This window comes from Cetorhinus maximus, chromosome 8, assembly GCF_964194155.1.
Source record: "Cetorhinus maximus chromosome 8, sCetMax3.hap1.1, whole genome shotgun sequence".
NCBI lineage: Eukaryota > Metazoa > Chordata > Chondrichthyes > Lamniformes > Cetorhinidae > Cetorhinus > Cetorhinus maximus.
Genome location: NC_135886.1, coordinates 56965339 through 56979973, shown reverse-complemented (window position 1 = coordinate 56979973; position 14635 = coordinate 56965339). Strand labels below are relative to the sequence as shown.

At 48.6% G+C, this 14635-nt stretch overlaps 1 protein-coding gene across 1 annotated transcript in view; it reads left to right on the top strand.

Annotated features, from left to right (window-relative positions):
* LOC144683657 (tetraspanin-2-like) overlaps positions 1 to 14635 on the top strand; it is a 262207-nt gene that overhangs the window by 49565 nt on the left and 198007 nt on the right. The window contains exon 2 of the mRNA XM_078546908.1: positions 1819 to 1921. Within this exon, the coding sequence (XP_078403034.1) occupies positions 1819 to 1921 (103 nt within the window). The remainder of the gene's footprint in view (positions 1 to 1818; positions 1922 to 14635) is intronic.

Genomic DNA, 14635 nt, shown 5'->3' with positions numbered 1-14635 from the left:
AACTTTTACACATGGATCATGAGGTGCTTCAATACAATCAATGAATATTACAGCCATTTCAATATGATCATTATAGACAGTCAGACAGTGCAATGGTATTGGAGTTATCGACATACATCATGTTGTACTCTAAGGTGCTTCAATACAATTATGATACATTTGGTAGTCAATGCATACATTCATTGTGAGCCATACAGCCCGAGGGGTCAATACAATTCCCAGCCCCTCAGTGCACTATGGCTGAAAGGTCTTAGACAGCGACCTTTCCCCATTGCGCCTTTACAGCAGCTGCCCCAAGCTTTAGTGCATCCCTCAGCATGTAGTCCTGGACCTTGGAATGTGCCAGTCTGTAACACTCGGTCGGGGACAACTCTTTGCACTGGAAGAGCAACAAATTTCGGGCAGACCAAAGAGTGTCTTTCACCGAGTTGATGATCCTCCAGCTGCAGTTGGTGTTTGTCTCAGTGTGTGTCCCTGGGAACAGCCCGTAGAGCACAGAGTCCTGTGTCACAGAACTGCTCGGGATGAACCTTGACAGAAACCACTGCATCTCTCTCCAGACCTTCTTTGCAAAGGCACAATCCACAAGGAGGTGAACAACGGTCTCTTCCCCACCACAGCCACCACGAGGGCAACGTGCAGAGGGGGTGAGACTCCTTGCGTGTTGGAAGGATCTGACGGGGAGGGCCTTTCTCACCACCAGCCAAGCTATATCTTGGTGCCTGTTGGAAAATTCTGGTAATGAGGCATTCTGCCAAATGACTTTGACAGTCTGCTCAGTGAACCATCCGACAGGATCCACCATCTCTTTTTCCCGCAGGGCCTCTAGGACGTTACGTGTCGACCACTGTCTAATGGACTTGTGGTCAAAGGTGTTTCTCTGCAGAAACTTTTCCACGAGGGACAGGTGGTACGGAACGGTCCAACTACTTGCAGCGTTCCTTACTGCAGACATGTTTGCCTGGATCACACTGGTGTCCAGGAGCTCCCACATTCTGCAGTCACAATGCATCATCTGCCCTGCCATCTTTATTATGTGTCAATTAATTTATTTTCCATAATTAATTTATAATTAATAAACATAGCTGCTCCCATTAAACTTTACTACTGCTTGTAAACCTTACTACAGCTAATAAACCCTCACAATTATGAATCGGTTACATGGGTTTTGAAGACAAATGAGCAAAATATTCACCAACCAATCACATCTCTTTTCCTATGATGTCACACTTCCAAACAGCTGCTCCAATCTGGAAACACAGTCTGGACGGTGTTGGATTGGATAAGTCTTCTAGGTGGGGGGGTCACTGTCTCCGGCTCCTCTCGCTCCTCTAGGTGGGGGGAGGGGGTCACTGTCTCCGGCTCCTCTCGCTCCTCTAGGTGGGGGGGGGGGTCACTGTCTCTGGGCCCAGGAAGACAGAGATAGACACATTTTTGATCTCTCAGGGATATGGGGAGTGGATGGGAAAGTGGAGTTGAGGCAGAAGACCAGCCATGATTGTATGTAATATTGGAGTAGGTTTGATTGGCCGAATAATCTAACCCAGTGTTCTGTGTCCTGGGGAGTGTGTCTCCTCCATTACACTCAACTCACACTTCTGTGACTCCACGTTCCTCTCACTCCCCAATACTGCCATTATACACACTTCCCATTGCCGTGATTTTTTTCACTGCCCATTACTCTTGCCCCTCTTTCTGGTCACCCCCTTTACCATCACTTCCCATTGCTGTCAACCCGCATTACTCCTACTCCCCAGTACTATTACTGCCATCACTCTCATTGCCCATCATTAATTATGATTCTCTTTTTGTTATCAGCTGACCGGCACAGCAGTCCTCTCACTCGGTCTGTGGCTTCGCTTTGACTCTGAGACTACCATCATATTCAGTGGTGACCATTGTCCCACATCCTTCTTCATTGGTAAGTAAAGCATAGTTTGGAGTGAGTTGCTGCTGTCTAAGACATCAGGAGCGAGTTTGTAAACACTGATCATTGTGTAAGACAAGGAAACACGAGCAGGATAGGCCAGCTGGAGACAGTGGCAATGGAATATCAGCAGTAGTACAGAGCTGGGTGATAGATGAACTGGAAAGCTGCGATATAGCTCAGTGCAAGTGGAGTCCCTAGCTTCATACCGTCCAGCATTTTGACAATTCTGCCACTGATGAATTCTGGTGTGTCAGTTGAGGCATCATCCATTACAGAATGAATAAGGGTGGAAATGGTCACTTTACTGGAGAGGCAGTATATCCAAATCTCTCAGGATTATCAGCAGTTATCATATAGTGTCTAGAGAATGACAAAGAGGGTAGTTTAGACAGAGTGGATTATTAAATGGGTTGGGATTAAACAAAACAGTGGGATTAGACTGGTGGATATTAAATGGTTTGGGGAATGAGCAGGAGAGTGGGATTAGACTGGGTGGAATATTAAGAGAAATGTGGAGTGAGCAGGAGAGCAGAACTCGAATGACTGAGATATCAAATGATACAGTGAGTGTGGATAAATGAGATTGGATTGGATAAGATATTAAAATTTATGTGAGTGAGAAAGTGAGTGAGATTAGACTACATGGGATGTTCATGAGAATAAAAAGAAAACAATTTTGGCCCAAATCTTCCTGTCTCTGGATCGTCAGAGATTCAACATAAAATGGAAGACCCTGTGGAAATTTTCTGGGAAGTTAAACTTCCGATGGGAAACTCCCCTGTTACCCAGGGCCCATGTCTCTGAGTCTAAGTTAGAGTCAGAGACTTCAGAAAATTCCACAGTATTTACCTGGATAGTTACCAAGGAAATGTCAGATTAAAGCCCCGCAGACCATCCAACTACCCCCCGGATGAGGTCCGACCAACCCTGGGCCAGGCCCAACTACCCCCTCATACCACCTGACTAACCCCCCCCCAAACCACCTGACAACCCCCCCCAAACCACCCAACTGGCCCCCCCAAACTACCCAACTAGCCCCCAGGCCACCCAAATACCCCCAAAGACCAGGCCCGATTACCCCCTCATACCACCTGACTACTCCCCCCCATACCACCCGACTTCCCCCCTGCCCCAGACCGCCCAGCTACCCCCCTAGACCAGGCCCAATTACCCCAAGACCAGGTCTGACTAACCCTGGACCACTCATCTACACCCCACCTCACCCCAGACTAGGCCAAGTACTCCAAACCACTCGACTACCCCGGCCCCCAGACCAGCCGACCAATCCCCAGGCTCGACCCGACTATCCCCTAGACCAGGCCTGACTACCCCCAGACCACTTGACTAAAGGGGCGTGTCCTCTCTTCCTCTGATTCTACTGTGATCTGGTGGAGTTTCATGGGAGGCACTGCGCCGCCCATTTCTGCTGCAGCTGGGATCTCCCGATCCCAGAAGAAATGGGTAATCAAGTTGGGTTGGGAGAGTCTTTGTGACGGGGCAATGTAAGCAGCACTGCCACTGACTGGAAGGCTCAGGCTACTGTCAAACAATGGTGTAAAACAGCACTTAAAACAGAGTCCAGCAAAAAGAATATTCCACTAAAAAACAAGGACAAATAAACACTAATGTGATGTCATAGATGAATAAAGACACAAAGGAAAAACTGAGGATTAGGAAAGAGATGTACATTGACAGCTGGAGACAGCAAGACAAGGAAGATAAGAAGATCTTAGGAGAGAAATCAAAAACAATTAGGATGGCAAAGAGGGACTAGGATATTGAGTTATCAGGGAATATAAAACAAACTAGTAAAATATTTTACAGGCCCATAAATAAAGTAAAGGCAGGATGTGATGGGAATACAGGGTGAGGAAGCGATTACCAGGATAAAACCAAGGCAGTGATAGTGAAATGGCTGAAATATTCAACAACGATTTCACTTCAGTATTTGCCAGGGAGAGGGACATGAATTCAGAGGAGAAGGTTAGAAATTATACGATCATATTTACTGCAGCTCACTATCCATGTTAACGATTTAACTGGGATCAGTGCTGGGGACACTGCTGCTCACTATCCATGTTAACGATTTAACCGGGATCAGTGCTGGGGCCACTGCTACTCACTATCCATGTTAACGATTTAACCGGGATCAGTGCTGGGGCCACTGCTGTTAGCTATCCATGTTAACGATATAACCGGAATCAGTGCTGGGGCCACTGCTGCTCACTATCCATGTTAGCTATTTATCCGTAATCATCGCTGGGGCCACTGCTGCTCACTATCCATGTTAGCGATTTAACCGGGATCAGTGCCGGGGCCACTTCTGCTCACTATCCATGTTAACGATTTTACCAGGATCAGAGCTGGGGCCACTGCTGCTCACTGTCCCTGTTAACGATTTAACCAGATTCAGTGCTGGGGCCCCTACTGCTCACTATCCATGTTAACGATTTAACCGGGATCAGTGCCGGGGCCACTTCTGCTCACTATCCATGTTAACGATTTTACCAGGATCAGAGCTGGGGCCACTGCTGCTCACTGTCCCTGTTAACGATTTAACCAGGATCAGTGCTGGGCTACTTCTGCTCAGTATCCATGTTACGATTTAACCGGAATCAGTGCTGGGGCCACTGCTGCTCACTATCCATGTTAGCTATTTATCCGTAATCATCGCTGGGGCCACTGCTGCTCACTATCCATGTTAGCGATTTAACCGGGATCAGTGCTGGGGCCACTGCTGCTCACTATCCCTGTTAACGATTTAACTAGATTCAGTGCTGGGGCCCCTACTGCTCACTATCCATGTTAACGATTTAACCAGGATCAGTGCTGGGCTACTTCTGCGCAGTATCCATGTTACGATTTAACCGGAATCAGTGCTGGGGCCACTGCTGCTCACTATCCATGTTAACGATTTAACCAGGATCAGTGCTGGGCTACTTCTGCTCAGTATCCATGTTACGATTTAACCGGAATCAGAGCTGGGGCCACTGCTGCTCACTATCCATGTTAACGATGTAACCAGAATCAGTGCTGGGGTTACTTCTGCTCACTACACATGTTAACGATTTAACCGGGATCGGTGCCGGGGCCCCTGCTGCTCACTATCCAAGTTAATGGTTTAACCGGGATCTGTGCTGGGGCCACTGCAGCTCACTATTCATGTTAACGATTTAACCCGGATCAGCGCTGGGACCACTGCTGCTCACTATCCATATTAACGATTTAACTAGTATTAGCGCTGGTGACCCTGCTGCTCACTATCCATGTTAACAATTTAACCGGGATAAGTGCTGGGGCCACTGCTGTTAACCATCCATGTTAACGATATAACCGGGATCAGTGCTGGGGCCACTGCTGCTCACTATCCATGTTAGCTATTTATCAGTAATCATTGCTGGGGCTACTGCTGCTCACTATCCATGTTAACGATTTAACTGGGATCAGATCTGGGGACCCTGCTGCTCAATATCCATGTTAACGATTTAACCGGGATCAGTGCTGGGGCCACTTCTGCTCACTATCCATGTTAACGATTTAACCAGGATCAGAGCTGTGGCCACTGCTGCTCACTATCCCTGTTAACTATTTAAACAGATTCAGTGCTGGGGCCCCTGCTGCTCACTATCCATGTTAACGATTTAAGCAGGATCAGTGCTGGGGTTACTTATGCTCACTATCCATGTTAACGATTTAACTAGGATCAGCGCTGGGGCCCCTGCTGCTCATTATCCAGGTTAACGATTTAACCGGGATCAGTGCTTGGGCCACTGATGCTCACTATCCACGTTAACTATTTAGCCAGGATCAGTGCTGGGGCCCCTGCTGCTCACTATCCATGTTAACGATTTAACGGGGCTCAGTGCTTGGGCCACTGCTGCTCACTATCCATATCAAGCATTTAACCGGGATCAGTGCTGGGGCCCCTGCTGCTCACTATCCATGTTAAGCATTTAACCAGGATCAGTGCTGGGGCCCCTGCTGCTCACTATCCATGTTAAGCATTTAACCAGGATCAGTGCTGGTGCCCCTGCTCCTCACTATCCATGATAATGATTTAACCGTGATCAGTGCTAAGTCCCCAGCTGCTCACTATCCATGTTAAGCTTTTAACCAGGATCAGTGCTGGGGCTACTTCTGATCACTATCCATGTTAACGATTTAACCAGGATCAGTGCTGGGGCCACTGCTGCTCACTAGCCATGTTAACGATTTAACCGGTATCAGTGCTGGGGCCTCTGCTGCTTAATATCCATGTTAATTGATTTAACCAGGATCAGTGCTGGGGCTACTTTTGCTCACTATCCATGTTAGCGATTTAACCGGGATCAGTGCTTGGGCCCCTGCTGCTCACTATCCATGTTAACCATTTAACCGGGATCTGTGCTGGGGCCACTGCTGCTCACTATCCATGTTAACGGTTCAACCGGGATCAGTGCTGGGGCCACTGCTCCTCACTATCCATGTTAACGATTTAGCCGGGATCAGTGCTGGGGCCACTGCTGCTCAATATCCATGTTAACGATTTAACCGGGATCAGTGCTGGGGCCACTTCTGCTCAATATCCATGTTAACGATTTAACCGGGATCAGTGCTGGGGCCACTGCTGCTCACGATCCATGTTAACGATTTAACCAGGATCAGAGCTGGGTCCAGCTGCTGATCACTATCCCTGTTAACTATTTAACCAGATTCAGTGCTGGGGCCCCTATTGCTCACTATCCATGATAACGATTTAACCAGGATCAGTGCTGGGACCACTGCTGCTCACTATCCATGTTAACGATTTAACCAGGATCAGTGCTGGGGTTTCTTCTGCTCACTATCCATGTTAACGATTTAACCAGGATCAGTGCTGGGCTACTTGTGCTCACTATCCATGTTAACGATTTAACTGGGATCAGTGATTGGGCCACTGATGCTCACCATCCATGTTAACTATTTAACCGGGATCAGTGCTGGGGCCACTGCTGCTCACTATCCATGTTAACGACTGAACCAGGATCAGTGCTGGGGCCACTGCTGCTCAATATCCATGTTAACGATTTAACCAGGATCAGTGCTGGGCTACTTCTGCTCAGTATCCATGTTACGATTTAACCGGAATCAGTGCTGGGGCCACTGCTGCTCACTATCCATGTTAACGATGTAACCAGAATCAGTGCTGGGGTTACTTCTGCTCACTACACATGTTAACGATTTAACCGGGATCGGTGCCGGGGCCCCTGCTGCTCACTATCCAAGTTAATGGTTTAACCGGGATCTGTGCTGGGGCCACTGCAGCTCACTATTCATGTTAACGATTTAACCCGGATCAGCGCTGGGACCACTACTGCTCACTATCCATGTTAATTGATTTAACCAGGATCAGTGCTCGGGCTACTTCTGCTCACTATCCATGTTAGCGATTTAACCGGGATCAGTGCTTGGGCCCCTGCTGCTCACTATCCATGTTAACCATTTAGCCGGGATCTGTGCTGGGGCCCCTGCTGCTCTCTATCCATGTTAACGGTTCAACCGAGATCAGCGCTGGGGCCAGTGCTGCTCACCATCCATGTTAACGATTTAACCAGGATCAGTGCTGGGGCCACTGCTGCTTACTATCCATGTTAACGATTTAGCCGGGATCAGTGCTGGGTCCACTTCAGCTCACTATCCATGTTAATTGATTTAACCAGGATCAGTGCTGGGGCCACTGCAGCTCAATATCCATGTTAACGATTTAACCAGGATCAGTGCTGGGGTTACTTCTGCTCACTATCCATGTTAACGATTTAACCAGGATCAGTGCTGGGCTACTTGTGCTCACTATGCATGTTAACGATTTAACCGGGATCAGTGTTGGGGCCACTGCTGCTCACTATCCATGTTAACGATTTAACCGGGATCAGTGCTGGGGCCACTGCTGCTCACTATCCATGTTAACCATTAAACCGGGATCAGTGCTGGGGCCACTGCATCTCACTATCCATGTTAACGATTTAACCAGGATCAGTGCTAAGGCCACTGCTGCTCACTATCCATGTTAACGATTTAACCAGGATCAGTGCTGGGGCCACTGCTGCTCACTATCCATGTTAACGATTTAACCGGGATCAGTGCTGGGGCTACTGCTGCTCACTATCCATGTTAACGATTTAACCGGGATCAGTGCTGGGACCCCTGCTGCTCACTATCCATGTTAACGATTTAACCGGGATTAGTGATGGGGTCACTGCAGCTCACTATCCATGTTAATTGATTTAACCAGGATCAGTGCTGGGGCCACTGCTGCTCACTATCCATGTTAACCATTTAACCAGGATCAGTGCTGGGGCCACTGCTGCTCACTATCCATGTTAATTGATTTAAACAGGATCAGTGCTGGGGCTACTTATGCTCACTATCCATGTTAGCGATTTAACCAGGATCAGTGCTGGGGCCACTGCTGCTCACTATCCATGTTAACCATTTAACCAGGATCAGTGCTGGGGCCATTGCTGCTCACTATCCATGTTAATTGATTTAAACAGGATCAGTGCTGGGGCTACTTATGCTCACTATCCATGTTAGCGATTTAACCGGGATCAGTGATTGGGCCCCTGCTGCTCATTATCTATGTTAACGATTTAACCGGGTTCTGTGCTGGGGCCCCTGCTGCTCACTATCCATGTTAACAATTAAACTGGGATCAGTGCTGGGGCCACTGCTGCTCACTATCCATGTTAACGATTTAACCGGGATCAGTGCTGAGGCCACTTCTCCTCACTATTCATGTTAACGGTTTAACCAGGATCAGTGCTGGGGCCACTGCTGCTCACTATCGATGTTAACGATTTAACCAGGATCAGTGCTAGGGCCACTGCTGCTCACTATCCATGTTAACGATTTAACCGGCATCAGTGCTGGGGCCACTGCTGCTCACTATCCATGTTAACGATTTAACCGGGATCAGAGCTGGGACCCCTGTTGCTCACTATCCATGTTAACGATTTAACCGGGATCAGTGCTGGGGCCACTGCAGCTCACTATCCATTTTAACTATTTAACCGGGATCAGGGCTGGGGTCACTGATGCTCACTATCCATGTTAACTATTTAACCAGTATCAGTTCTGGGGCCACTGCTACTCACTATTCATGTAAACGATTTAACCAGGATCAGTTCTGGGGCCCCTGCTGCTTACTATCCATGTTAACGATTGAACCAGGATCAGTGCTCGTGCCACGGCTGCTCACTAGTCATGTTAACGATTTCACCGGGATCAGTGTTGGGGCCACTGCTGCTCACTATCCACGTTAACTTTTAACCGGGATCAGTGCTGGGGCACCTGCTGCTCACTATCCATGTTAACGATTTAACCGGGATCAGTGCTTGGGACACTGCTGCTCACTATCCCTGTTAAGCATTTAACCAGGATCAGTGCTGGGGCCACTGCTGCTCACTATCCATGTTAAGCATTTAACCAGGATCAGTGCTGGGGCCCCTGCTCCTCACTATCCATGATAATGATTTAACCGTGATCAGTGCTAAGTCCCCAGCTGCTCACTATCCATGTTAAGCTTTTAACCAGGATCAGTGCTGGGGCTACTTCTGATCACTATCCATGTTAATGATTTAACCAGGATCAGTGCTGGGGCCACTGCTGCTCACTATCCATGTTAATTGATTTAACCAGGATCAGTGCTGGGGCTACTTCTGCTCACTATCCATGTTAGCGATTTAACCGGGATCAGTGCTTGGGCCCCTGCTGCTCACTATCCATGTTAACCATTTAACCGCGATCTGTGCTGGAGCCCCTGCTGCTCTCTATCCATGTTAACGGTTCAACCGGGATCAGCGCTGGGACCAATGCTGCTCACCACCCATGTTAACGATTTAACCAGGATCAGTGCTGGGGCCACTGCAGCTCACTATCCATGTTAACGATTTAGCCGGGATCTGTGCTGGGTCCACTTCAGCTCACTATCCATGTTAATTGATTTAACCAGGATCAGTGCTGGGGCAACTGCAGCTCAATATCCATGTTAACGATTTAACCAGGTTCAGTGCTGGGGTTACTTCTGCTCACTATCCATGTTAACGATTTAACCAGGATCAGTGCTGGGCTACTTGTGCTCACTATGCATGTTAACGATTTAACCGGGATCAGTGTTGGGGTCACTGCTGCTCACTATCCATGTTAACGATTTAACCGGGATCAGTGCTGGGGCCACTGCTGCTCACTATCCGTGTTAACGATTTTACCGGGATCAGTGTTGGGGCCACTGCTGCTCACTATCCATGTTAACGATTTAACCGGAATCAGTGCTGGGGGCGCTGCTGCTCAATATCCATGTAAACGATGTAACCAGGATCAGTGCTGGGGTTACTTCTGCTCACTACCCATGTTAACGATTTAACCGGGCTCAGTGCAGTGGCCACTGCAGCTCACTATACATGTTAACGATTTAACCCGGATCAGCGCTGGGGCCACTGCTCCTCACTATCCATGTTAACGATTTAACTAGGATCAGCGCTGGGGCCCCTGCTGCTCACTATCCATGTTAACAATTTAACCGGGATCAGTACTTGGGCCACTGATGCTCACTATGCATGTTAACTATTTAACGGAGATCAGTGCTGGGGCCCCTGCTGCTCACTATCTATGTTAACGATTTAACCAGGATCAGTGCTGGGGCCACTGCTGCTCACTATCCATGTTAAGCATTTAACAAGGATCAGTTCTGGGGCCCCTGCTGCTCACTATCTATGTTAACGATTTAACCAGGATCAGTGCTGGGGCCACTGCTGCTCACTATCCATGTTAAGCATTTAACCAGGATCAGTGCTGGGGCCACTGCTGCTCAATATCCATGTTAAGCATTTAACCAGGATCAGTGCTGGGGCAACTGCTGCTCACTATCCATGTTAACTATTTATCCGTAATCATTGCTGGGGCTACTGCTGCTCACTATCCATGTTAACGGTTTAACCGGGATCAGATCTGGGGCCCCTGCTCCTCAATATCCATGTTAACGATTTAACCGGGATCAGTGCTGGGGCCACTTCTGCTCACTAGCCATGTTAACGATTCAGCCGGGATCAGTGCTGTGGCCAATGCTGCTCACTATCCATGTTAATTGATTTAACCAGGATCAGTGCTGGGGCTACTTCTGCTCACTATCCATGTTAGCAATCTAACCGGGATCAGTGCTTGGGCTCCTGCTTCTCACTATCCATGTTAACGGTTCGACCGGGATCAGTGCTGGGGCCACTGCTCCTCACTATCCATGTTAACGATTTAGCCGGGATCAGTGATGGGGCCACTGCTGCTCACTATCCATGTTAACGATTTAACCGGGATCAGTGCTGGGTCCCCTATTGCTCACTATCCATGATAACGATTTAACCAGGATCAGTGCTGGGACCACTGCTGCTCATAATCCATGTGAACGATTTACCCGGGATCAGTGCTGGGGTTACTTCTGCCAACTATCCATGTTAACGATTTAACCAGGATCAGTGCTGGGCTACTTGTGCTCACTATCCATGTTAACGATTTAACTGGGATCAGTGCTCGGGCCACTGCTGCTCACTATCCATGTTAATGATTTAACCAGGATCAGAGCTGGGTCCACTGCTGCTCACTATCCCTGTTAACTATTTAACCAGATTCAGTGCTGGGGCCCCTATTGCTCACTATCCATGATAACGATTTAACCAGGATCAGCGCTGGGGCCACTGCTGCTCACTATCCATGTTAACGATTTAACCAGGATCAGTGCTGGGGTTACTTCTGCTCACTATCCATGTTAACGATTTAACCAGGATCAGTGCTGGGCTACTTGTGCTCACTATCCATGTTAACGATTTAACTGGGATCAGTGCTGGGGCCACGGCTGCTCACTATCCATGTTAACGATTTAACTGGGAGCAATTTTGCGGCCACTGCTGCTCACTATCCATGTTAACGATTTAACCAGGATCAGTGCTGGGGCTACTACTGCTCAATATCCATGTTAACGATTTAGCCGGGATCAGTGCTGGGGCCAATGCTGCTCAATATCCATGTTAAAGATGTAACCAGGATCAGTGCTGCGGTTACATCTGCTCACTACCCATGTTAATGATTTAACCGGGATCAGTGCCGGGGCCCCTGCTGATCACTATCCATGTTAACGGTTTAACTGGGATCAGTGCTGGTGCCACTGCAGCTCACTATTCATGTTAACGATTTATCCCGGATCAGCGCTGGGGCCAATGCTGCTCACTATCCATGTTAACGAATTAACTAGGATTAGCGCTGGGGCCCCTGCTGCTCACTATCCATGTTAACGATTTAACCGGGATCAGTGATTGGGCCACTGATGCTCACCATCCATGTTAACTATTTAACCGGGATCAGTGCTGGGGCCACTGCTGCTCACTATCCATGTTATTGATTGAACCAGGATCAGTGCTGGGGCCACTGCTGCTCACTATTCATGTTAACGATTTAACCGGGATCAGTGTTGGGGCCACTGCTGCTCACTATCCATGTTAACGATTTAACCGGGATCAGTGTTGGGGCCACTGCTGCTCACTATCCATGTTAACGATTTAACCGGGATCAGTGCTGGGGCCACTTCTGCTCACTATCCATGTTAACGATTTAACCAAGATCAGAGCTTGGGCCACTGCTGCTCACTATCCCTGTTAACTATTTAACCTGATTCAGTGCTGGGGCCCGTGCTGCTCACTAACCCTGCTACCGATTTAACCAAGATCAGTGCTGGGGCCCCTGCTGCTCACTATCCATGTCAACGATTTAACCGGGATTAGTGCTGGGGCCACTGCTGCCCACTATCCATGTTAAGCATTTAACCAGGATCAGTGCTGGGGCCCCTGCTGCTCACTATCCATGATAATGATATAACCGTGATCAGTGCTGGGTCCACAGCTGCTCATTATCCATGTTAAGCTTCTAACCAGGATCAGTGCTGGGGCCCCTGCTGCTCACTATCGATGTTAAGCATTTAACCAGGATCAGTGCTGGGGCCACTACTGCTCACTATCCATGTTAACGATTTAACCAGGATCAGTGCTGGGGCCCCTGCAGCTCACTATCCATGTTAACGATTTAACCAGGATCAGTGCTGGGGCCTCTGCTGCTCACTATCCATGCGAACGATTTAGCCGGGATCAGTGCTGGGGCCACTGCTGCTCACTATCCATGTGCATTTATTTAACCAGGATCAGTGCTGGGGCTACTTCTGCTCACTATCCATGTTAGCGATTTAACCGGGATCAGTGCTTGGGCCCCTGCTGCTCACTATCCATGTTAACGATTTAACCGGGATCTGTGCTGGGGCCCCTGCTGCCCACTATCCATGTTAACGATTTAACCAGGGTCAGTGCTGGGCGCAATGCTGCTCACTATCCATGTTAACGATTTAGCCGGGATCAGTGCTGGGGACACTGATGCTCACTATCCATGTTAGCGATTTAACCGGGATCAGTGCTTGGGCCCCTGCTGCCCACTATCCATGTTAACGGCTTAACCAGGATCAGTGCTGGGGCCACTGCTGCTCACTCTCCATGTTAACGATTTAACCGGGATCAGATCAGGGGCCCCAGCTGCTCAATATCCATTTTAACGATTTAACCGGGATCAGTGCTGGGGCCACTTCTGCTCACTATCCATGTTAACGATTTAACCGGGATCAGTGCTGGGGCCACTTCTGCTCACTATCCATGTTAACGATTTAACCAGGATCAGCTGGGGCCACTGCTTCTCACTAGCCATGTTAACGATTTAACCGGTATCAGTGCTGGGGCCTCTGCTGCTCACTATCCATGTTAACGATTCAGCCGGGATTAGTGCTGGGGCCACTGCTGCTCACTATCCATGTTAATTGATTAAACCAGGATCAGTGCTGGGGCTACTTCTGCTCACTATCCATGTTAGCGATCTGACCGGGATCAGTACTTGGGCCCCTGCTTCTCACTATCCATGTTAACCATTTAACCGGGATATGTGCTGGGGCCCCTGCTGCTCACTATCCATGTTAACGATTTAACTGGGATCAGTGCTGGGGCCACTGCTGCTCACTATCCATGTTAACGATTTAACCAGGATCAGTGCTAGGCTACTTGTGCTCACTATCCATGTTAACGATTTAACCAGGATCAGTGCTGGGGCTACTACTGCTCAATATCCATGTTAACGATTTAACCAGGATCAGTGCTGGGGCTACTACTGCTCAATATCCATGTTAACGATTTAACCAGGATCAGTGCTGGGGCCAATGCTGCTCAATATCCATGTTAACGATGTAACCAGGATCAGTGCTGCGGTTACATCTGCTCACTACCCAGGTTAATGATTTAGCCTGGATCAGTGCCGGGGCCCCTGCTGATCACTATCCATGTTAACGGTTTAACCGGGATCAGTGCTGGTGCCACTGCAGCTCACTATTCATGTTAACGATTTATCCCGGATCAGCGCTGGGGCCACTGCAACTCACTACCCATGTTAACGAATTAACTAGGATTAGCGCTGGGGCCCCTGCTGCTCACTATCCATGTTAACGATTTAACCGGGATCAGTGATTGGGCCACTGATGCTCAGCATCCATGTTAACTATTTAACCGGGATCAGTGCTGGGGCCACTGCTGCTCACTATCCATGTTATCGATTGAACCAGGATCAGTGCTGGGGCCACTGCTGCTCACTATTCATGTTACGATTTAACCAGGATAAGTG